The 25,339-nt window shown below is 30.6% G+C and overlaps 2 protein-coding genes across 3 annotated transcripts in view; one reads left to right on the top strand and one right to left on the bottom strand.

The window, feature by feature from the left end:
- Positions 1-125: 125 nt before the first annotated feature.
- LOC105838997 (elongation factor Tu, mitochondrial) lies at positions 126-3,881 on the bottom strand. 2 transcript variants are annotated; one of them, XM_012684974.3, is made up of 6 exons: positions 3,744-3,881; positions 3,478-3,530; positions 3,007-3,169; positions 1,432-1,739; positions 690-1,351; positions 126-615 (listed from the first exon to the last, which is right to left on the bottom strand). In XM_012684974.3, the coding sequence occupies exons 1-6, from the start codon at positions 3,778-3,780 to the stop codon at positions 423-425; spliced, it is 1,416 nt and encodes a 471-aa protein (XP_012540428.1). In that variant the 5' UTR covers positions 3,781-3,881; the 3' UTR covers positions 126-422. The 2 variants fall into 2 exon arrangements, with proteins under 2 accessions (XP_012540428.1, XP_012540429.1); XM_012684975.3 differs by having other exon boundaries at positions 3,007-3,166.
- Positions 3,882-11,824: 7,943 nt separating this feature from the next.
- LOC105830000 overlaps positions 11,825-25,339 on the top strand; it is a 28,495-nt gene continuing 14,980 nt past the window's right edge. The window contains exon 1 of the mRNA XM_036282592.1: positions 11,825-12,117. Within this exon, the coding sequence (XP_036138485.1) occupies positions 12,064-12,117 (54 nt within the window). The 5' untranslated portion in view covers positions 11,825-12,063. The remainder of the gene's footprint in view (positions 12,118-25,339) is intronic.

Here is a 25,339-nt window from a genome sequence, read left to right as displayed (position 1 = left end):
CGTGCAATTCGTTTTTCACTAATCTGTTATTTAAAATTAATTGAATAATACCCCTTGTTATATGCTTCATATGTGAAGGATGCTTGAAAACTGAGGAAGGTATGGAACTTTGATAAACACACATATCAATCTTCAAATTAAGCCACATTTGGTCTTTGTTAAGGAATAAAATTATAAAATTTGTAATGTAGCGACAAACATTTCTTTAAACAATTATGAAATTATATAATCTCTATTATTATATAATCTACACTGGTATCTTATCTTAAGCAACTACCAAATCTATCGATTCAATGAAATGTCGGATATTTTGGTTAGACACTCATTTGAAAGTTTCGATTAGGATCTGACTCTGGATTACTTTTTTTTTTATTATATAGCACAATTCTGTTTTATTCTGTAACAAATACTTATCGACTCAACTAATTTTTTTGTGCTTTTTTTTCCTTTTTCTGTTGCCCTTTCCTGCCCTCGAGAAGTTCTTGTCGCTCAAGGTCCGTAAGTTTTTTCAAGGTATTAGTGATAACGCCAGTTCCTAGAGTTACCATTCCATCTCGTAACGTAAAACGCTGTCCTTTCTCCAATACCATTGGTCTTATCAATTTTAATATTAATCTGTAGTAAAAATATAATAAATATATAAAAATTAAAAAAAATAAAATTTTTGGAAAGCAAACGAAATATCTTACGTGCTATCTTCTCCTGGCATAGCCAAGTCCTTCCCCACTATCGTACACTGGGCTGCAACGTCCCATGTTCTACAAAACATCTGTAGTTGTATCATATTCGCAATCGGTTTTTTTCTGCCACCTTCTTCCTTACTCAACATGTACACTTGTGCTTCTATATGATCATATGCCTTCATAGAACCGGGTTTGCACATTATCATACCTCTCCTTATTTCATCTCTCTTTAAACCTTTCACTAGAGCACCAAGTTGATCTCCGGCGTGTGCTTCCTCCAATATTTGATGGAACATTTCTATACCTGTGATCACGCTTTTAAAAACTTTATTGTAACCGATAAACTCGCAGTCCGTTCCCTTTTTTATTTTTCCGCGCTCTAATCTACCAGTGACCACGGTACCTCTGCCAGGAATAGAATATACGTTTTCTACCGGAAGTAAGAAAGGTTTATCCAGTTCTCTTATTGGAGTCGGAATATGTTTATCTACCAGTTCCAACAGGTGTAAGATAGCCTGTGCACCTATTTCAGGCTTCTTTCCTTCGAGCGCGCAGAGTGCACTACCTTTCGCTATCGGAATATTATCGCCGTCATAACCCATTTCTGAAAATAACTCTCGTACTTCCATTTCTACTAACTCTACCATTTCTTCATCAGCAGCATCAATCTTGAAAACATTAAATATGAATTAAAACTGCATTCATTAATATATTCTTAAAATGCCTTTTACTTCTTTATAACAGATACCTTATTAATAAATACAACAATGTGCTTGATACCAATCTGTTTAGCAAGAAGCAAATGCTCTCTAGTTTGTGGCATTGTGCCGTCCGTAGCAGCGACGACCAATATAGCGCCATCCATCTGAGCGGTTCCTGTGATCATGTTTTTGATATAATCGGCATGACCTGGACAATCTGTGTGTCCATAATGACGATCTTCTGTTTGATATTCGATGTGTGCAACGTTAATGGTAATACCGCGAGCCTTCTCCTCAGGAGCATTGTCAATCTCATTATATCCTTTAGCTTTTGCTAACTGCTTCTCAGACAATACTGTTTATAAAAAAATTTTCTCAGTTCATGTTCTTTTTTACACGATAATTAACTCTAAAACGATATCGATTATAAATTTAATATACAGATACCGAAATACTCCAAATATATAATATGCTACTACATTGTTATAAAAAAACATTGGACTATCACATGCCATCACAGCAAGATTGCTTATTCTTTCCTTTTAAATTTAAATTAAAGCTCCTAACCCCTCATTGCAGCCATATTGAATTTGTGACGAATCACAGGCAAGAAATAACACGTTGACAAGCCCAATTTTTTGTAATTGTGCCATTTACAAATAAAAATAAATTTGGAAAAAATAAAATAACTCATAAGATCATACTTTAGTACACTTCTAAAATATGGCAAATACTTTTTTTTGATAGATCAATACGTAATCATAAAATAAATAGAAGATTTTCATTTATTATAAAAAGAGAACCTTCCTTTTAGTGTATAATCGTTATTATAATTAGCATTCACATTGTATTTTAAGAACTTTCATAAGCATGTCACAAATTACAGCACCAGGATACATAAATAATTACAATATTTAATTTTTAAGTGTTAAAATTTTCTTTACGCTTAAAAATAAAAAATTTTTATTGATGTAAAATTTTTGTTTTCGTACAAATTTTAATTAAAAAAAATTTTTAATTCTGTAGTTAATTTGAAGTTATTTTATAAAAATTTGCTTTTTAAAAAAAAATTTTTTTTTCAAGACTTAATCTTAGTTTCACTAATTTTAATTACACAATATTCATAGATATTATCCCTACAAATGCCTGGTCTCATTTTGTACATATGTAGCATAGATTTTATATTTTATGCAAATATTATCATAAGGTAACAGCAAATATCGCAATAATATACTAAAATTAATTTTTTTGTTTCTTATATAAACTCAATCATTCAGCCCTACACTTTTGTGTATTTTTCTGTAAAAGTAATTCTGTAAATATAAAATTCTGTAAAAGAATTTTATATTTTATAAAGCAAATTAAAATTACAATAAAAAATATCAGTAAACTAGACAGCTTTGGGATTCCCTTAAACAATCATTCAATCACAATTGAGAATCTAAAGTAGTAACATAAGCGACAGCAAATCAAACATGTTGATTTCCTTATTATTCATGTTTTACTGCTTATATTTTTCTATAAAAGAGAGGAAGAATAAAAAAGCAAAGTATGATAATTTTAATCCTGGTTATACTGAATATTGATGCCATTCTAAGGTTAACTACCCCATAAATAAATACCTTTGGTAATAGCTGCTGTTAAAGTGGTTTTGCCATGATCTACATGACCAATAGTGCCTACATTGCAATGTGGTTTATCACGGTTGAATATCTTCTTCTCTGCATAGAATCTCTGGCTCGTAACAGTTGGAAGAAACAGTCGACTGTTCAATTGGCGACGCTGCTAAAAAATCCATCATTAAACATAATTAAATAATTAATTTTTTATAGTAACAAAACATAAATAACATTAGCCCTAAAGATAACAAATAGAATAAAAAATAATTTTTATAAATCAGTAAAATCAAACTACATATTAATATATAGTTTAGTAGTAATATAAAGGTATTGCAATTTTTATTAAAATGTTCATCAATGCATTCAAATTTTCATAGAAATTTAAACACTAATTCTTATGTTACTATCCGCGATTGTTATCTGCCATGAGTCCATAGCCGATTAATGGATCATTAATAGTAGTCATTCGCTTACACATTTCGGCAATTGCTTCGCAAAGATAATCTGCCTCAGAGTTTGCCTCAATACTGAAACAAAAAGAAAATAGATTTGCGTAACGAAAACGAAACATTATTACTATTTGCACCTAACCCTATTTCTTACGAGACGATTCGGACTCGATAATCGGTCAGAGATTTTAAATAAGATAAAACACAGAATGATCAGTAAAAGTTTGTCTTAAAATCGTATCGATCACTATATATCATAAACATATTTCGCATTTTGCATATTACTCTTACCGGGGCTAAAAATTGCTCTTGTAGAAATAAGCGCCATGACTTCCAACGTGATAACCTAACCTAACTTTGCTAACGTTAAACACGTCATAAATTTTAAAGGCCCCCGCACACACTTTTGCATAACGCATAACATAAATGTATAAGAAATTCGATTGGTTGAATTTCTTATGCACTTTGCTCATGGACCAATCAATTTGCTTATGTACATACGTTATGCGTTATGCAAAAGTGTATGTGGGGGCTTTAAAGGCCTCCGTACAGACTTTTGCTTAACGCATAGGACCCCCGCACAGATTCTTGCATAACGCATAACATAAATGCATAAGAAATTCGATTGGTTAAATTTCTTACGCACTTTACTTAGGCCCGGGGGCTCGATTCTTGAATTTATTCGCAAGAGAAACGTATACGCAAATACTCGCTCTAACAGAAAGTTGTAAGTTTATTGGTTAATAGCCATACGATAGCCAATAAATTTCTAACTTTTCTGTAAGAACAGAATTTGCGAATACGTTTTCTTGCGAATGAATTCAAGAATCGAGCCCCGGTTCCACAACTCACGGTTAAATTAACTGGCCAATTATTCCATTGAAATTGACCAATCGTATTTGTCGTTAAGCAAAATTAACAAATACGATTGGTCAATTCCAATGGAATAATCGGCCAGTTAATTTAACCGTGAGTTGTGGAACCGGGCCTTAGGACCGATTTCACCAACTCCGGTTACCTTAATTGGTTGGTTATTCCATTGGAATTGACCAATCGCATTTGTTAATTTTTCTTAAAGACAAATACGATTGGCCAATTCCAGAAATAAAATAACCGGCCGGTTAAAGTAACAGAGTTGGTGAAATCGGCCCTTATGAGCCAATCAATTTGCTTATATATATACATACGTTAGGCCGAATCTACAATAGGTGTAGTAAGCCTTATGTCATAAGAATTTGACCAATTATAATCGAATATGAGAAGAATAATCGAATATAATTTGTTAATTCCTTATGACATATGGCTTACTACACTATTGTAGATCCGGGCGTATGCAAAAGTGTGTGAGGGGAACGTATGTACATAATATGTACATAAAAGTGAATAAGATATTTAACCAATCGAATTTCTTATGCATTTATGTTATGCGTTATGCATAACAAATTCGATTAGTTGAATTTCTTATGCACTTTGCTTATGGACCAATTAATTTGCTTATGTACATACGTTATGCATTATGCAAAAGTGTGCGGAGGCCTTCATTGTAAACTACGCCTTAGGCGTTATGCAAAAGTCTATGCTCCTGCCTTAAAACAGACACCATCAATCAGATTGCTGAATTAGTTAAAGTTAAGATAAATCTATAATTTGATTGGTGGTGTTCGTTTTACACTATGCGCATCTAGAACTCACTCTTTATTAATACCACAATAAAAAAGACCAAAATATAATAAGAATTTGTTATTTTATATATACTATAATATAAAATGTACAGTTACTAAAGGGTTGCAACTTAGTTTTTGACGAGTTTCAAAACGCAGCTTGTTCACCGAGTGATTGGTTCTTATTTATAGATCTAACCAATTACGTTCAACCGCTCCATAAAATTGGTCACACACACTTTCCGTAAAACGTAACAGTAAGGTTTCGATACGATTGAATTGGGCAACCGTAACTATAACCAACTGAATCGAGTATGTGATTGGTCGAAACTGTTACGTTTTACGGAAAGTGTGTTTGAAGGCCTTAAGCAAGGATGCATTTTGAAACTTGTCAAAAAATAAGTGTTGCAACCACAGCTGTCAACGTGATCAAAACAAAAAGTTAAAGCAAAATAGTCACATATATACGGGAGGTCTAAGTTACTTCTTTTAGGAATCTAAGGGATATACTAAAATAGTAAAGAATACTATATTTTATAACAAAACAATTATAATTTATAAAAAAACACAATAATACTATAATTTGTAAAATTTGTTAAATAAATAAATAAAAAATTTGTTTAATAATTCAACGAATCATAACATTTTAATAATGCTGGTCTAATATTAATTGTTTTCTCAACTATCGACGCTTCCGATTAAAATTGAATCGTTGGCTATACAATATATATGCTGTATCGGGCGTATAACAAGTTTTTTCTTTTCATTTTTTGATGCAAAAAACAGAAATACGCAGTCTAATGATTATACATTGATGAATCAAGTTTAAAATTAAAACGCGGAGTTCCTAAATAAAAGTTATTTTATTTGCGCGAATGTTAGTACGTTTGATTGGTCGCCATGTTGAGATTCTGCTTCATTGATTGCAAATACAAGCCACAAAGAGCACCCAATGCGTACGGTAACGGACACTAAAAGTCGAAGTGACAAAAAATACAATATAGTCATTCTGACCCTTGGGCGAATCGCATAGACAATGCACTTCTTATAAATGCATGACACAGCATTACCCGATTACGATTACATATTGTAGATTTTATGAATGTCACATTGATATGTGAAGTGTATAACTGTATATGCTCCCCAGTTCTTCAAACGTAACAGCCCAGCATTTACGCTCGTGCGTATGCGTGTCTACTTAATGGAATTTACGATTCGCTATGCCACTATATTTCACGGCCGTGGTTTTTCTTAGAAACAACAAAGTTGACACTTTACTATTCCGTCTTTACATCATCAAGCACGTCGGCTAGTTTTCCGTTACGAAATAACACGGTGTTTCGTAGTCATCTGCATGGAGTTTCGAGGAATACAGTCGCTTACACTTCAAGAGTTTGAAACTAAATTGTGTATGTAGTGAGACGCGTTCTCTGTTCCTCTCTCTTTTACCGGTAATTACATAATTAGCGACAATAAGTGGTAATATAAAACAAAATAGTACCGTGTTGCGTCTCGCGACACACACAGTTTGTTTATGATTGTGATACTGTTTCCAGAATTAATATAACTTGACCTATATAATACAATTGGTAAAAATTAACCAAATTTTTATAATTAAAAGATTGCCATTAGATTATACAATAAAGTATAATTGCTATTATGCAAAATGCAATCTTTATTATATTTGGTTACCTACAGCAGAATAGATAAAATTAAACTTGGCTGCTTAAGAAACAAATTAATTTAAACAAATATTAACAAAAATGTTATTTTTTTAATTAAAAGATCCGGATACAATATTTTAAATATTTATTTATTAAATTTCCACAAGTATTATACCGTCATTGTATTAATAATCTTCCTTATTTAAAGAATTTTTTAAATAAGGAATCAGTTTCTAATTTAATGTTTTGATTTATATATAATTAAGAAAAGCTTTATATTTTAAAGACTAATTATTCTAATTAAATAAATTTTAATAAATTAAATTTATTTACTAAAATTTAAAAAAATTGTAAGTGTATTTTACATTGCACAATTAAAATTCAAATTTTTACACGTAAAATGTAAAATCAACAATGAAACAATTATAATAAAATGACGATCTCATCATTAAATATGGCAGAGAGCTAATAAATAATCAATTTAATTTATACATATATCGGAATTATGCGATATAAAAATAATTACAAATTGATCAAATATGATATCTTTATTATTTATATAAAAAGTACGTTAAATTTTATATCATAAAAATAGAAGATAGGAATTATTCGTATATCGTTTATTTTTATTTTATCATCCAAATTTTTTGGATAATAAAATAAAACAAAAATCTGCCCAAAAGTAATATATGTAATTCCATGAAAAAAGGTCATGCTATTCCTTTTTTTTATTTTTTGTTCATATAACTTGTATTACTGATAATTGACTTTGAAACAAAATGACAAGATAGAAGCACAATGCGATACTAGCGCACGCACACATGCACACACAGGCTTAAAAAAGAGATGCTAAAATCAACGAGTAATAGACCGAACGGTACAACATATTAAAACCGCGAGCGAAGAAAAATATTTTTTCTCCATTAGCGCTTATTGAGAGCGGGTTAGCCGCTGGCCGGATGGTATACTGTAAAATAAAATGCATGCACTGCACCGTATCAGATTGCACGACGCATCGTATCGTGCGTGCGTGCGTGGTGGTTCGCGTTAAACAGAAGTGCGTGTCTTGCCGGTCCACAAAGTTATAATTCATGAACACGCCGGAATATCTCAGAATTACCGACCGGCCGACCGCTGGAGAACATTTGTTTGAAATTGTAACGGTGTTTATAGCCGTATAAAATGCCGCAAACCGCAGGCCGCTGTGTCTGTCAAGACTGCATTATTATTATTCGCATTGCGCAACCATCGATCGCAGATCAGCCCGATTTCGGCGCGTGTATGCACATACGGATGTTTGAGGAATTGACTAGAAGTTGATAAATTAAGGAGACTTGTGTCTCCCGGCAAACGCGAATCAGACTATAAATGACACTACACGAAGATGAGAAACTTTTTATAGGGAAAACTAATGATCTCAATCATTATCTGGATTCTTTCTAGGATAAAAATGCATAAATTGCGTGTATTTTTGCGTAGTAAAAAAAAGTGATGAATTACCCCATACATAATTGTGCTGTTACGTTTTAGCAAGAAATCCCAGAATAGTGTTACTAAAATCCTTCGAATTGACGTGAAATCGACGTGGAAATCATCGATATTATACCGTGTTGAAATAATCCTTGAAAGAATCTTATTTCGAAATCTGTGATTTATAGGTACAATTCTCCGAGTAACTCAAATCGGCGTTTGAACAACAAAAATAATCACTGGTGATGACTTTTGTCGAGGAATTATTCCACCGACAATTGTTGCACATAAAATAGGATAAAAAGCAATAAGCAAGTGCTTATAAACTACAAAATTGAACCGCTGATTGCTGATGAGCAATTTTGCAACAAAAATTATCACGCGATTACTTTTATCACTTAAACAACCGATTCAAGTATAAAATTATAATTCATTTTTAATTAAAAAAAAAGATTACTTGTGACATGTATTCATCATTATTTATAAGTAAAAAAATTATATATTTTCTAATATATATATGTATAAATGACATCAATATTTCATTATTTCCATTATTTCGAAGCTATTTTGATTTACTTTTTACATTATCACGTTTGATATTAAATAAAATGCAATGTGAAGGAAATTTATATATTAACAAACATGAATATAAAAATATTATAATTTGTACATAATAATTACGTTGTAATATTAATTTAACAACGTAAACATAATGTTAGTTCTTCTAGAATAGAGAATCAAAAGTAAAGTGTAAATAAAAAAATAAAGAAATAATATTTTTTTTATAAAGAAATATAAAATATGATTAAAATAATTTCAAAATGCTTTCATAAACTTACAATTGTTAAGAATAATTGATTTGTAACTAATATAATTAATAATAATTTTGATATTGTAAGCATCATTAATATATATATATTTAAAAAAAATAAATATATAGTTATTAATATTTCTTTCAACTTTTAATTTAATTTTTACTGCTTAATTACATTTTTAATTAAATTTTAGAAATGAAAGTTGGAAGTAGAGAAATATGACTTCTTTACATTGCATTATATAAAAACATTCGATTGAATTTTATAACTGTAAAAATAATTGCAAATGATTACACGATCAAAAAACTACAACAACAAAGATTAAGATCCATTAGAAGATTAAAATCTATTGGTAGCAAGAAAGATTAATTTTATGACAATATTCAAGCTTTGTAATATTTTTTATTCTAATAACAATTTTAATCTTTTATGCTTTAACTATAGCTTCTACAATTCTTGAATTTTATTTTCCCCGATATTTATTATATATAAGGATCGATCAGAGAATCATTGTCCGTAGCCTAAAAAAAGAGAATTGTCTGTAAAAAAAATTCAATAACTGAAACTATCTATTGATACTAAAAATAGCCATTTAAAAATATGTTTACGCATATCTAAGCCACAATGAATCTCACTCATCCCGCCGTGATAATTGAGCGTTTGATACGCTACTGTAGGCTTGTTCTTTTTGCTGCATTACTAGACCGAGGCAACAAGTTAGAATAAGACAAATATATATGTGTCTTATTCTAATTTATTGCACCACCAGCGAAAAAGAACAGACCTTATGATACACCCTTTTCCCAAGATAAGTTATCGGAACGTCGCGCGTCGTCGTGAAACAGTCAACAACCTACCACAAATGATACATCAGGATTTTTTTATCAGGAATTTCTGCTCTAGATTCACTGGCGTGATCAATTACGATCGATTAATGGAAATAACCGAGCATAAGATACATCATGAAAATTTATGAGGAATTTATGCATTAACGAGATTGCCAGTTCAACGTAACTTTTTCTCCGATCGGTCAGTTTTGCAAGCGCACTTCCTCTCCTACCCGTTCGGCGTTCTGTTTCGTTCTTGTTATAGACCGCTTCGCAGTCCTTGCGCGGAATCTCCATTTGCATTCCTACGTAGTTCAAGCCGCGCTACTTCCTGCTCATCAAAGCGCATTTCTTTACTCGTCTTCGCGCCTTTCGAGTTGCCGCGATTCTACTTGCGATGCGCCATAAAATATTGCGTTTAGCCGTCAGTTTCTCGCTGCTCTTCCGTCTAACGTCTGTGTGTCAATTTTCTTGCGTGTTGCTCGAGTTGCGATTATTATCAGGACGGATTAAATCTCACCCGTTTTCCAAGCGTAACGAAAATACTGCGATTGCGTTTATAAGTATACTTAATATTTTTATTGTAAAGGAAATTTATTCATAAATGAGCTACCACTTTACTTTTGGGTAGTAATTTTGTTTCTGTGTTAAAAAAACTAAATATAAATTAAAGAAAAACTTTTGCAATATAATTTGAGCATTTGAGAAACTGGATCCTATAAGTGAGATAGTAGCTAGGCAGTAATGATAGTAATGAGCCAGGCAGTAATTACAGAATTCATTACTCCGTAGCAGAGAGAAGTGTGTTTTATATAATTATAAAATAAATTAAAAAACTAGGTAATAAAATATATTTTAATGTATCAAATAACAAAATTTATGAAATTAAATGCTAAAAATAAAAATTAAACATTAGAATTAAATATTTAAAAAACAATTTAGGAATTAAAAATTAAAAATAAATTTTTTACGTCAAAAATAGTTATTTATCGATCTAGTAATCACGTTAAAAATAATTATTTATCAATGTTACCACAAAAATGTTTATTATACGGGATAATTAAATTTATTTTACAATGTCATTATTCATTATATCTACTGAATTAATATTTTGTGATGTGATCCAATATTAAATACGCATATGTAATGTACAAATAGTAGTTTCACATAGAAGCAGAAATAATTTCTTAATAAAAATATTTTTGCATATTTGTATGAAAATCTTAACATTGTTCAAAGAACTTGATTCGTGGTTTCCACTTTTATCACTTCTCATAACACTAGGCGTGTGAAATAATAGTAAGTTAATTATTTGACCGATAAATGTTTTAAACATAAAGTTAAGATTGCCTATTAAAATTAATAGAAAAATTATGTTCAGCACTAATATCCGCAGATAGAGATAGGCAATCTTAACTTTATGTTTAAAACATTCATCGGTTGAATAATTAATTTACTATTGCATATACACGTCAGCTCATAAGGGACGTTCTTTTAAAATATATATATATATATACCGATTGTCACAAAGAATAATACTATATGCCTCGGTAGTCAAATTGGAAAGACACCTCACAGGTATGCAATAGGAGATCCAGTTTCAAATTATAATTGAGATATTATTTTTCGCAATAAAATTATTTATGAATTAAACTCACAAATCAAATTATTAATTTAAGTTTTTCGAGAATAAAATATTCCGGAATTAACATATTTATTATTAGTTCGCGATTGAAGGGTCTTCATTACTTCATTCGGCTGAGAAAGTCGAGATCAAAGGCGAAGGAGACCAGGAAGAGAAGGAAGAAGAAGCTCGGAAGACAGGGAATTCAAGACCGTGGCGAAAAGGTGGGAGCATACGGGCCCCATCTTGGCCACTTTTCCGTTCCTCCTGCTACTCCCGCGTCAAAAGCCAGGTCGACGGGGGTCCGTTCAGTCTTGTTTCAGTCATCCTTACGCACGCGTAGACGCACCACATCGCGGAGCAGACACCATCGATACGCGTTTGTTTACATCCTTTTAGTGCAACTACCCCTCCGTCTCCTTCGTAACGCATCGCAACGCTAACGATCGCGCTCGTTATCGGTGGTGTGATATACGCGTATATACGATCGCAGGTGAAGCGAGAAATCGATTCGATTCGGAGAAGCCGCGTGACCAGCAAAGCGGAAATAATGCGCGGAAGTCGTGGGACGATTCTCGTTTTGTGCACAATGATGAATTACTTGGTGAGTTCGAATTATTTCTACAAATGTCCTTTGAATTTTAGTATGGCTCGCCGGGCTTTCCCCTCTCTCCGTCGGAAACGAGAATGAACGCCGAAGCGTTTGCGTGGGCGACTCATTTGTCACATAAACGCGATTTGCTCGGCATACGATTATCTGTAACACACAGTCTGTGTTTCTTGCATATAACGTAGCCTATTAACGTTATAAATAAGCGCCGAATATTATAAATTGGCGCTTTATTGCGCAATGGTATCCTTAGGCGACCAAATTCTAATTAGAAAATATATTTCAAAAAACTTTAGTTAACATAGCACGTTGCATAAATTCTTATGCAATGTGCTATGTTAGATGATCAATAATATCGTACCATATCAATTATGGTGCAATAATATTAAGCTGTTTTAATTATATTAATGCACAAACGTACTATTTTGTAAATCAATAGAATATGAAAGAAAAAAAAACTTAGTTAAAATCTTAGACAAAAAAACTGTTATTTATATTATACTATATGTTTATTCAAGTAAGTGCGATATGTTTCAACTTTATTCTATTATCATTAGCTGCAAATAAATCAAAGTGTAAATAATTATTTAATAATACATTAGAAATAATAAAACATTGGAATAGATAAAACAAAAAAGAAACTGATAGTATTGATACACACACACACACACACACACACACACACACACACACAAATTACATCGCAGATCGAACGCGTAAAGTTATGATTACAATAGATGCGTACATTGACGAATTTTTGTTCTTATGAATTCATTCAAACTATTCAGCAGAAATAAGTAGTTACAGTAAATGTGCGTAAAATCACAATGCATATTTTAATGAAAAGTAGTCTTTTTGTAACTTCAAAGTTTGGAATTTTAAGAGTTTAATATCGCAACTCAACACAAGGTAAATGATTTGTATTTTTTAGAAAATTCATTATTAAAGATTTTAGAGATTAAGAAAAAAATTAACAGCTCATGAGATTGATTTGAAATTAAAATAAAAGCTATATAATATAATATAAATTCATTTAAAAAATTATTTACTAAAACAATTAATTAAATTTGATTTAAAAACTAATTTAGTTGTATATTCTTAAATATTTATTCTAAATAAATTACATTTTGTTGATTAAAAAAATGTTTCTTTAAATTAAAAAAGTATTTGCTTGGGAAAAGACACTTAATAATTATAATAAAAAAAACAAATGTTAAATATAAAAAAATATTTAAGTTAAAGAATTTTCTTAATAAATTTAAAAAATAATATCCATAATTAAACTAAATAAAATCATAATTAAATTTAAAAATATTATTTAACTTGCTTATAACTCAGGCCAAAAACAAACGAGAACAGTACATATAGATTGAATGTCGATTGAAATAAGGGATCAGACGGACGGGTGACTTTGTCACGGCATAACATAAACGCAATTGCCGACTTGTTCATACTAGACATCTTTGTTACACGACAGTCTTTGTCTCGTTTAGATTTCGCGCTACTTTTCTGTCATGTCATGAAGTCGTTTGAATGGGTCACTGTTTGCGTTTACGCTGCAATTTAGCCACCCGTGTGAACGAGTTAGCGTTTGGCGTTTACATCACGAGACAGAATCGTCTCGTGTCAATAGGTCAGCGATTGTATTTCCGCCGCAATAAAATCGTCCATTTGTCTGAGCCCGAAAAATACGATCTTTTGACGAGCACATCGAGTGAACAAAAATAAGAATAGTCAAGAAGCTCAAGTGCCCTTTATTACATTCATTTCATTTCGTTGTTTTTTAATATACATCTTAGAAATTAATCTTGTAAATGTTTAAATTTTTTCCAATAATTACGCATATTTTCTATCACAAAACTCGAATAAAACTAATTAAATTACGTTATTAATAAAATGAAACCAACGTTATCTTAGAAAACTGTATTAGAAATTTTTTTCTTTGGATAATAGAGTTTTTCATACTTTTTTCGGCATGTAATTACAATTCTTCGATTCGTTTATCACACGATGTATATATATTCTCTTCACGCTATAATATATAAAAAAAGAACAGTTTTTCATTCACCGACAATCCGCTTAAATTATTATTCTTGTGCTTATTCACCTACGTGAAAAAATGCAAGATGTCGAACTATAGATTCTTCTTATTACACATCCCACGTAACACATAGGTGGAATCTCTTTTAAGCTAACTTTAATGATAACTTTTTATTCTTCTTCGAGTCAAGGTCATTCTAGGCAAAGTTAAAATTCTATCAATGTCAACTGTTGATGCGAAGTGTTAGGCTTTCTAAGCGGATGAATTTGTCAAAAACCTTTAATTATCCCTTTTACCAGACGACTCCATAATTAGGAACCCGCCGCGCAAGTCTTCCGGCAGGACTACGTTCGTCTGTACGCATGTAGAATCACAATAATTCTTACCTGACCTCGTGGGTCGTTGTACTCGACCGTGTCGTTGTCGAGATGTCGTCCGTTGAATATGCGAGTGGTGTTAAATAGGAATGCATTCCGGTCCGCAATGGTCTCCTTCTATCGCCCGGGTTCTTTCTCTGTTGGAAAGTAAATATTTTACTTTAAACATACAAGCAAGATAAAGTATTATTGTCCTTATATTTAACCCGTTTTAATAGCCATAATAAAACTCTTGTCTATTAACGGCAAACGAATAGCGGACCAGTAAAAATTTCTTCTTACTCACCGTTTTACGTGTGTGGTATTGCGCCTTTTATACGTCTATTCAAGAAATCGATACATTACCCATTTTGACACTGTCTGATTAATCGGTACATCTACTTTTTTAGATAACTCTTAAACTATGTTTTATTAATGTAATATTATAGAGAAAATAGTTTTGCCTGTTGTTTCATTAACACGAATAATTAATAATCATAATGATTTATTAATGTCATATTATCCAGATTTGCTCATATATGTAATAGGATTTGTTTCCAGTTAATTAATATCTGGTTTTTTTTCCCGTTAGTTTTTGTGTCCTTTTGTGTAAAAACACATAAAAAATTAAATTCTATACGTATATAAAAGTTTTTTATTTAATTTTAATAAAACAAAAGTATACATATTTTTTGATATATTATAAAAAATATAAAATTATTTATACAGTTATAAGTATGTATAATATACAATGTAAATATTAACTCAAACTGGAACAACTTTATTTGAATTTGGAACATTGGAACAAATGTTTTTCTTTTTTCGAATACTGAGACTTTTTTATAATTTAACATTTTATTATATTTTTGTGCGATTAATAAAGGCAATTTATTATATAGTTTTTAAATAATATAGATATTATTCTACAAGATAATCAAAAATTTCTTAATTTTGTATAGTAAAAATATATTAATAAATAAAGTTGTATTTTTACTCTTTTAACTATTGGAACATTTATCTTATAATTTTGATATATTTCGAATGAAGGATATCAATTCTTTTTAAGGAATGTTTTATCTCCTAAAAGTAAATGTAAAAAATACATGTCCTTTATTTTGATCTAGAATACGACATATTAAAAGTTTATCAAAATCAGAGGGGACACCTCAATAGATTTGCTTTTTTATTTATCCAACGTTTAGCATAACTAAGTTGACATAAGCCATAGATTCATATCTAGAACGTTTTTACAATGAGGTTAGTGCTTCTGTAGACTCTTAGATGAAAACAAGGATAAAATGGCAAAGAGGACATTAATAATAATTTAATTTAAAAAATCATTAACTTACTCAATCTTAGATATATCTACGAAGTACATAATACTTTCGGATACATTCTGTAATTCAAATTCAAAGAGTCTAAGAACGTAATTGTTTCCACAATTTCTCTCATAGCAAAAATATTCTGTGGTATTCACTGACAACAGTCAAGTCCGCGTTTCATTAGTTAATCGCCATAGATCCACTCATGCTAACAAGAACAGACCTATTGTTTTGTGAACAAAGCAGGGAAGAGAAGAGAGGAAAATAGATTGGCCACGACCACGGGGGCCAATTTGCAGGCAAACAGAACTCGGAGAACTCCGCCTCCTCCTAGTTTCATGCAGCAGTTGCAATCCCATCTGCAACGATGCGGTTGAATATTGGCTCGTTTCTTTCCTTTTTCTCGTATTATACAGGATACCTTCGCCTTTTGAGTCTTTCTTGCTGTCGCATCTGTTATTGCGAGCGACTTCATTCCGCGTTCAAGAACGAGTGGTTTCATGAGTCTGATATCAATGCTCTCGTATACAGGACGAATCAGAAAATGTATATGAAAAGTATAAATAACTAGAGCGTATGAAATTTAATCAAATTTATTTGTAAATATTTTTATAACATCTTGTTATCAAGAATTTAATCAATATTTGTAATCTTGTAATTCTTTATAATGAGGTAGTTGTACTTCTTTATAATGAAAAGAGATTAAAATTTTGAGAAAAAATTTATATTTATCTCTATAAAAATTAAATTTGCAAAGAGCTGCGATATTTCACAATAGCTTATAATTCAGAAATTTTTCGTTATTTTACTTTTAAACAAAAAACTCATTTCTAAATTTGTTAAACAATTGTATTAAATATGTATTAAAATAAAGAAAATAGGTATCTTACTTAAAAAATTTCTCATTTATCTTTCTCTTACTGAGATTAATTCTTTTAATTATTTATTTTTCATGTTTGTAAGATACCCTGTACACAACTGGAAAATAGTCATTGCAAAACAAATACATAATTAACAAGGAAAATATATTCCAACATACTTGCCCTATTTGCATACGAAAAAGATTGACAAGAATATGAACGATTAGAGCAAGAAGGTTCGTCTCGAGAAGATTGCAGATACAAGCAACGATAATTAAGAGTACCATAAGTTGAACAAGTCATCTTTAGTTTTCGTAATTTTTCTTTCAATGAGTTTTTTTTCCAATTGCGGACCTTTTTTCCCATCTTACCCTTTGCTTCACCCTGAGTTATAATTCATGGTACACACGTATGAAACGCGATTCCCATGTACGGCGAAAATAGATAGTCGGGGAAACGCTCGAGTTACCGATACATGTGTTGGAAACCAAGTACCGGTATCTCGTGAGATAATTGCGACGGTTCGATGCTTCCGTGCATCGCAGTATGCGAATAGCATTGCCATACCTTGTAATTGACGCCCGATAATTATTTTCGCGGCAACGATTGAATTTTTCGACGCGTTTTCTGAACCGATAGTGCGATTCTGTAACTTGTTGTGAGTCTTTTTTACCATGTAAAATATCTGCGCAACAACTGTATAACAATACCGATACCTCTTAACGAGCTACAGAATCGCACTACAGAGCGCTAATGACCACAAGATGCTCGTTACGTCGAGAAAATTGGCGTTTATGGGGCATGTAATTGTTCGAAATCGATAGGTAATGCACCCAGTTTGATGTATAAGGATACATAATATTCGTTTTGAGAAAAATTAATTTTTTTGTTTGATGAAAGTAAAAAATATATGTATGATATGTGACGGTAGATTGAAATCTTTTGCACCGTAATAAAACGACTTGAATCGCTACTCGTGAAAATGATTGTGTTTAATTGCGAAACTTTAGAATATTCAAAGCCGAGTTTCCTAAACTTATATAACTTATATAAATCGCAACCTGCGATTTTTTTTTAAGTGGCAAATATCCACAATTTATGTAGCTTTAGTAAATATACACAAATAAAGAAGGAAATATATTATTTACTTATGCTATTATACTTATACCATTTTACTCCTCCTTTTTTTATTTTTACCGAATATAATTCTATAAATCTATTTTTCTAATAAGGTATAATGCAAGAGATATATTTTCTATTTCTGCTGCTATAACATCAACATTAATCCGAATCATTTTCATGTGAGTTTAATCATTATAATGTATTTTAAAATGTGATTTTAATTTATAAACAGATTGTCACTAAAAAAATTTTTGCGATTTATGGACACTAATAGATCGTGGCTTATACCTTAGAAATTCCTGCTTTAGAAATTAAATTTTGAAGATACAAAATTATCGATCTATATATATAATTAACACTTCTTCTATCTCTATTTTATGCTTACCAACATCTTAATATGCATAATACTTGAAAAATAATACTTCAAGTAAAAAAAAACTGTTGATTCAAGATAAATATTCATTTAAGTTCTTGCAAAAAATCGACCTGCAATAAATAGAATCCGTAAATGAAAATTGGAATAACTAGGATATCTTGTTTAAATTAAGAAAGTGCACGTGGATTTCCAGAATTATTCAATTCTAATATCACGTAAAGATTGCGGCCATTGCGTCATTTACATTCAAAGTAATATTATCGAGTGTGGGCTTGAAACGTGAAAATTATTTCGCACGTTATTGACTGTGAAATTGTTGGCATAACAGCAATGGCACGTATTCTATCGTTTGAAACACGAATATTTCTCGATTTGCTCGTTGCAGCTGTTATAGAATTTACAGCTGCATTAAAGGTGCATCGTACCACGTAACCACATTGCAACAATCATTAACGACGTCGCGTTAAATTATTTCAATTCTCTGAAACTCCGCCGCGCCGTCTCGATTGTTTAATAAATTGCCGGTTACGGTTGTGCTGGATATTGGCATCCGCACAATTCACGTTGCTAGAAAATGCTATGGAACAAGGACTGATGCAATTGCAAAAATAAATTTCGAGTGCGAATGTTTCTTGTCTCTTATTCCTGGCGATTCTCAGACTCGTAATATGCTGTGGCAATTTATCGCATAAATCTTGAAGCATTTGAATATTTATGCGATTATAATTGGCATTTAATATTTTTAAATGATCTCCAAATTCCTTTTAGTAACAATTTTTTGATTATGTTAAACTAACTGATTATATGAAATTAAGAATGAAATGAGAATTTAATCTTTGCCCATTTGCGGGAAATAGTCTGCAGGAAATAATAATTGCAAAAAAGTTAATATTAAATCCCAGGATATTTATAAGTACGAATGCAATGGACGTTCAAATAAACATGTAATCGTTAATGTATGTACTTTATCTCAACCTTTAAAAATCAAACATCGGCAAATTTTCATAGAGGTCACATGGGGTAAAATATACCCAAAATTGTTAAGCAATGTTAAAAACAATGTTAAAAAATGTTAAACAATTGCGGAAAACAATGAATTTTTACAATACACAAAGTGTTGTAAAAAATAATTTCTGCAATAGGCTGACAATTGCAGAAAATATCGAATTTTTACAATACACAGAGCATTGTAAAAATTATTTTCTGCAATAGGCTGACAATTGCAGAAAATATCGAATTTTTACAATACACAGAGTGTTGCAGAAAATATCGAATTTTTACAATACACAGAGGATTGTAAAAAATAATTTTTGCAATAGGTTGACAATTGCAGAAAATATCGAATTTTTACAATACACAGAGCATTGTAAAAATTATTTTCTGCAATAGGCAGACAATTGCAGAAAATATCGAATTTTTACAATACACAGAGCATTGTAAAAATTATTTTCTGCAATAGGCTGACAATTGCAGAAAATATCGAATTTTTACAATACACAGAGTGTTGTAAAAAATAATTTTTGCAATAGGCTGACTATTGCAGAAAATATCGAATTTTTACAATACTCTGACAAGCGAACTTTGCGAACCCGTAAATTTTGATTTTAATGAAACTTGGCATAAATGTAGGGTGGTTTTACTCTTTCAAACCGTTTTTGGGCACCAATTAAAAATTTTCAAATTCATGTATTCACCCCCTCTACATTTATGCCAAGTGTCATGAAAATCTGAATTTTCAAGTTTGCGAGGTTCCCTTGTGAGTAAAGTTCAAACATTTTAAAATAAGGAACAATAAGTTTTCTTAGAAATCGTAATTTCAGTAAAATAGTGAAAAAATTCGAGAAGCAAAAAACAATTATAAAAAGTGACCTTTTTACTCAAAAGCTTATAACTTTTTTAACTTTGAATATGTTTATTTAAAAATTTAGCTGGACACTACTTTTGAGATATTTTATATTAAAAGGAAAATGTATGCTATAGCTCAAAAGATATTTATTTAAAAAATTTTCTATTATTTTAAGTAATTTGTTTAAAAAAATATCAAATTAAAATTTGAATTATTAAGGCCAAAAAATTTTGCTGAGATATTCTACATTCCAGTATCTTTTAAAAGTTAAAAAAAAGAAAATGTTTATATCTTTTCTGGTAATGACTTCTATTATTACATGTGTTCCATTAATTAACACAGTTTTTTTCTAATATTTCATGATTACCATTGTTTTTATGAAAATTGGTGTGAAAACAGTGATATAATTAAAATTATTTAAATGTAATTCTATACAAAATGCCAAAGTAACTCAAAAGATAGGATTGTTCAACTTTGCGTGCATGCACACTCTCGCATATAATTACGATGCGTAATAATGAAATTGCGATTTGCGGAGAAATAAACAATTATATAAAGCTAATTTATGTGGGAGAAGTAATCGATAAAAAGAGGAATCACTATCGAATTGTGTAAGTTATTGATACTAAGAATACTTTAATTTGAAATGATTAGAGATATAAAATTCGTAAAAATAATAGAAATATAAAATTATTTTCGGATGCATCTAATAATATAATAAAATAGATAATAAAACAATTAAAGTCGATTACATGATGGGTCGAAAGGAAAGAATATCGAAGAATAGATCTTTAGTAATTTGACTTACATACATTTCTTAGTTGAAAATTTCAGAACGCAGATAGTAAATATGGTATCAGACGATAACGGATACCCAGAATATTTCTTATTCTTTTTCATATTTTATAGACTTATGTAATATCGATTCAATAAGAAATATATCCAGTTTAGTATCTGCACTGTGTAAATACAAGTATGGCGATTGCACGATCTATCTTTTTTACGCTTACTCTCTGTAATGGAATTATGTCCAAGCGAACAAAAGAAAAGATCCAGTTCGCATTCCATGGTGCCTATATTGGAAAGAGAGAGTTCCGCGTGATTATACTTAACTGAGCCATAATTTAACTACCGCCATAAAGCTTCGAGAGAAAGATGCGCGAGAAAACAACAAAATCTGCGTCTTACACGTGCGTTTTGTTTCACGAATATATGTATAACAAACGTAAACTCTTATATCCGAATTCCTTCAGATACGTTTTTCTTTGAATTACAAAAATTTATTTATAATAAACTCCGGTGTATATACCGCATTATATAAAACTTAATTTATAAAATATTGTTTATTATGTTTAAGGAAAATGTACTATATCAATAATAATTTCCAAGATAATACAGGATATCCTATAAACTTTTATTTTGTATATTTTTTTCTATTTTATGAATGTTTATTTTGTGTACATTTTACGTCTTCACGTCTGTGGACATGAAATGAACGTGCGGATGTAAAATGACATCATATGTCCTATTTCGGACATCCATAATTTGGACATCCATATTTCAATATTTTGGACCTGTTTCTATATTGAGATCACTATACACTCATTATCTCTAGGTGACTAACTAGAGCGCTAATAGCTCATACACAAAGTTCAGAGTATTGAGGATTTAAGACCGTGAGATGTGAACTTTAGGAGCTATTCATGATTCAACCACACTAATTAAATGCTCCTTTAAAAATATTATACTAATATTTTTAATTTCTGAAATTTCTGAATACATAAAACTTATTATTAGGATAAAGAAAAATACTTAATATAATGAAATTATAATTTAAGTAAATCTCTTTTACTTATAGTCACTACCCAGCAAACACAAAGTTACATGTAACGTTCCTGTTAGTTGTAATTTCCCACTCAACAATGTAATTGTAATATAACACACGTGTTATATTACAATTACATTGTTGAGTGGGAAATTACAACTAACAAGCACGTTACATGTAACTTTGTGTTTGCTGGGTATAATATAAATTCTGCACGCTAAAAATACTCGTATCTTAGATAGATAAATGGAATATAATACTTTAAAAAATATTAAACTATATATATATATATATATATATATATATATATATATATATCAGCGTTAAGTACTTTTATTTTTATATTTTATCCTTTATTATCTCTCTATCCCTTTATACTCTATTCAGCGAAAAAATATAATTAGAGTGTGCATAAATAGGCAGAGTGGGAGTAATGTAATGCACCGTATTAGTAAATATCTAATAAATATGATATAAAAGAGCTATTCTGTCGAAGTTTTCAAGTGACAATTAGTGATTTTGGTGGCATTCACAAATCGACGATGTGCAGAATTATAAAAAGGATTTTAGAAATAATAGTTGTTTTGGATTCCTAATATATTAATTTAATTAATTCAAATCAAAGTCTAAGGAACACAAAAGAAAACAGTAAGAGTAACAATCAGTAATAACTGACATAATAATAATGCAGCATGATTTCTGAAATAAAGTGTCTTTACTTACAAGGCATATACATTATACAAAATAATCTTAAAATACACAATATGTTCAATATTTACTTGTCAGTCTTACTTTTTATTATCTCTTCAATAAGAGCTAAAATTATTTGGACAGAGTGTTTGCAAAAACGAAACCGTCTTATAAATTTTGTATTATCATATTCGTTAAATAAATCAGAACACGCATGAACTGTATATTATTTACGAGTCATCACTATTTCTTTATCAAATTTTTTGTTATTTTTTTCACCATAAAAAATCGATTTTCGAACAATTTCTGTTTTATTTTCTATGTACAAATTCTTTATAACATTAATATGCAAACATTTTGGATAATCGAATCAATACATTTCCCATATGCTTTCTATCTTCATCATATTTATTTGTCAGATAAGTGCCATGTAATTTACCTTAGGTATACTAAAGAAAGATCGAGAAAAACAAACCAGGTTGAATGATTCTGGTTACGACAACTGCAATCAAATCAAATTAGACAATAATTTAGTTTGTTCAACAATCTGATATAAGAGTTTAAAGTAAATAATTTAATTAAAAGTAAAAGGTTAAAACAATTAAAATGTAGTTATATTGCCATAATAGATCTTTCAAGTACGGTAAAGGTTGATCTAACTGCATAATACAAGTAATTTTAATTCTGGAATAGTAATCTATCAATTCAACTCAGTCTTTGTCTAATATAACTGTATTTTCAGTTCATTTGACACAAATAACATGTTACAAAAACATAAAAATTATGTTGCAAGAATTAAACCAGCTAGTTAGCCATATACAACTCTGGAATTGAGTTCGTTTAACTTGATTTCACTAATCCTTTTTTACAGCGTATAAATCATTTACCAGAGAGATCAAATTTATTGACAACCTGAACAATGCGCATTTTTAACCTAACTAAATAAATTACCGTAGTTTACCTAAAGGTAGAACAATTAGGTAGAACTGACCTTTACTCTAATATTTGGCATAAAATTGAAGGTAGACTTCTAAAATAAAAAGTAAAACAAATTGATTTTTTAACCACAGTATTCATAAGATATAAAAAACTTTACAAAATTTATCTTATTTAAATTTAAATAATTTAAATAAATTTTAACTCTGTTGACTATCATTAAATTACAAATGATTAATGTCAAATAAATTTGTTTTGTATAAATGCAATTGATTTTGAGTATACCTTATGTTTTTTTATATATCGACTTTATAAATAATTTATTTAAAAAACTTTTTAAATATTTTTTAATTAAACGAAGGACGTCTTTCCGCCAGCCTTCGGGGTCTTTATAGCTAAAGCGCGAACGGAATTTCCGCGTGGGAACCGGCGTTTCAGATCGCGATCATCCTCGACGTGCTTCTCCTCGGAACGGCTGTAGTTGCTCTATTCTGCGTTTAAATTAGCTCAACTCGTTAGGCGTAATTAAGAGCCAGCGGGAGGCACTTGCGTTGAATATAAAATTCCATCTTGCCACCCTTGGGTGCAGCGCTACGCACGCTAGACTCATGCACTGTATTCCACGGCATTGCATGCAACGGCCGATTAACAAACACACACAACACGCATATACACACGCACGTGCGCACGCACACCTACATCCTTTCTTTCTCTCTTTCTCTTTCGAAGACACGGATTAATTCCTCACTAATGTTCTATATTTGCATGACTACTAAGCGTGACTGTTACTTACTAAGAGACGAAATGTACACACCCTGTCGTGTGTTTTGCAGGAAAAATAATAAATAATGGTACAAATTAGTAAATAATGAGCTCTTACGCTCTGCGAAAACCAAGTGTAACGCTTGGCGGACGCACGTGTCTTTACTTTTCTTGAGAGGATGTCATCGAACGTACCAGTACGTCGTCGACGTTGAGTTACGCATCCATTCAGAAGAGTGCATCCATTAATCATCAACAGATGACTGCGTTCGTTCGACGAATCCACGATTCCGCCTTCCGCTCGAGCGATACGTTTACAGATTATCGCCGTCAAGCGTAGGACGGCAGCTCGTGATTCAGAATGCATAATAATTTTGACTCTCAGTCTGCACATGGAACACGTGTAATACTTGTTTCAGAAATGCATTCCCGTTGTGCAAATGCATTGACCGCTGAAAATCGTCTGCTACGCATGACACAACGCAAATGTTATCCCGTGAACAATAAATCGGAAATGTTTTTGAGTTTACGATATTTACGCATATGATATCTGTACTTTCTGAAACGAGACAGTCAAAAAAATAAAATCTCTAAAAATCATATAACAAACTCGTTAAATTCGTGTTTGATTATTTCCGGAGAAAATCTTTAAATTCTTTATTTATATATATATATATATATATATATATATATATATATATATATATATTAGACATCACAGACGCGCACTTCGCGCGCGCTGTTTGACTTTTTATTTGTAAAATGTGAATTGCATTAATTAACATTTGTTTAAGTTGATGTACACTTAGTTGATATACATATTGTATCCGCACAGTATGCAGATATATATATTAATATACATTTTTTTATATCTTGATGTAGAAAACTTGCTCCATTAAAGTTTCTTCTCTTATTTAATAATATATATTTTTATATGTACACCTTATTTATAAAATATACATATTTATATACAAATTTGTATACTACTTAAGAAGTCTTTATTCTTCGTAAGGTATCCCTATGAATAGGTTTCTTTTTTTCTTTCTGTTTTTTCGCATCTTTAAATATAATTGCTATAAT

The sequence above is a fragment of the Monomorium pharaonis genome, chromosome 2, assembly GCF_013373865.1.
Source record: "Monomorium pharaonis isolate MP-MQ-018 chromosome 2, ASM1337386v2, whole genome shotgun sequence".
NCBI lineage: Eukaryota > Metazoa > Arthropoda > Insecta > Hymenoptera > Formicidae > Monomorium > Monomorium pharaonis.
The sequence above is the reverse complement of the archived record's forward strand: the minus strand, read 5'-3'. Positions and strand labels throughout refer to the sequence as shown.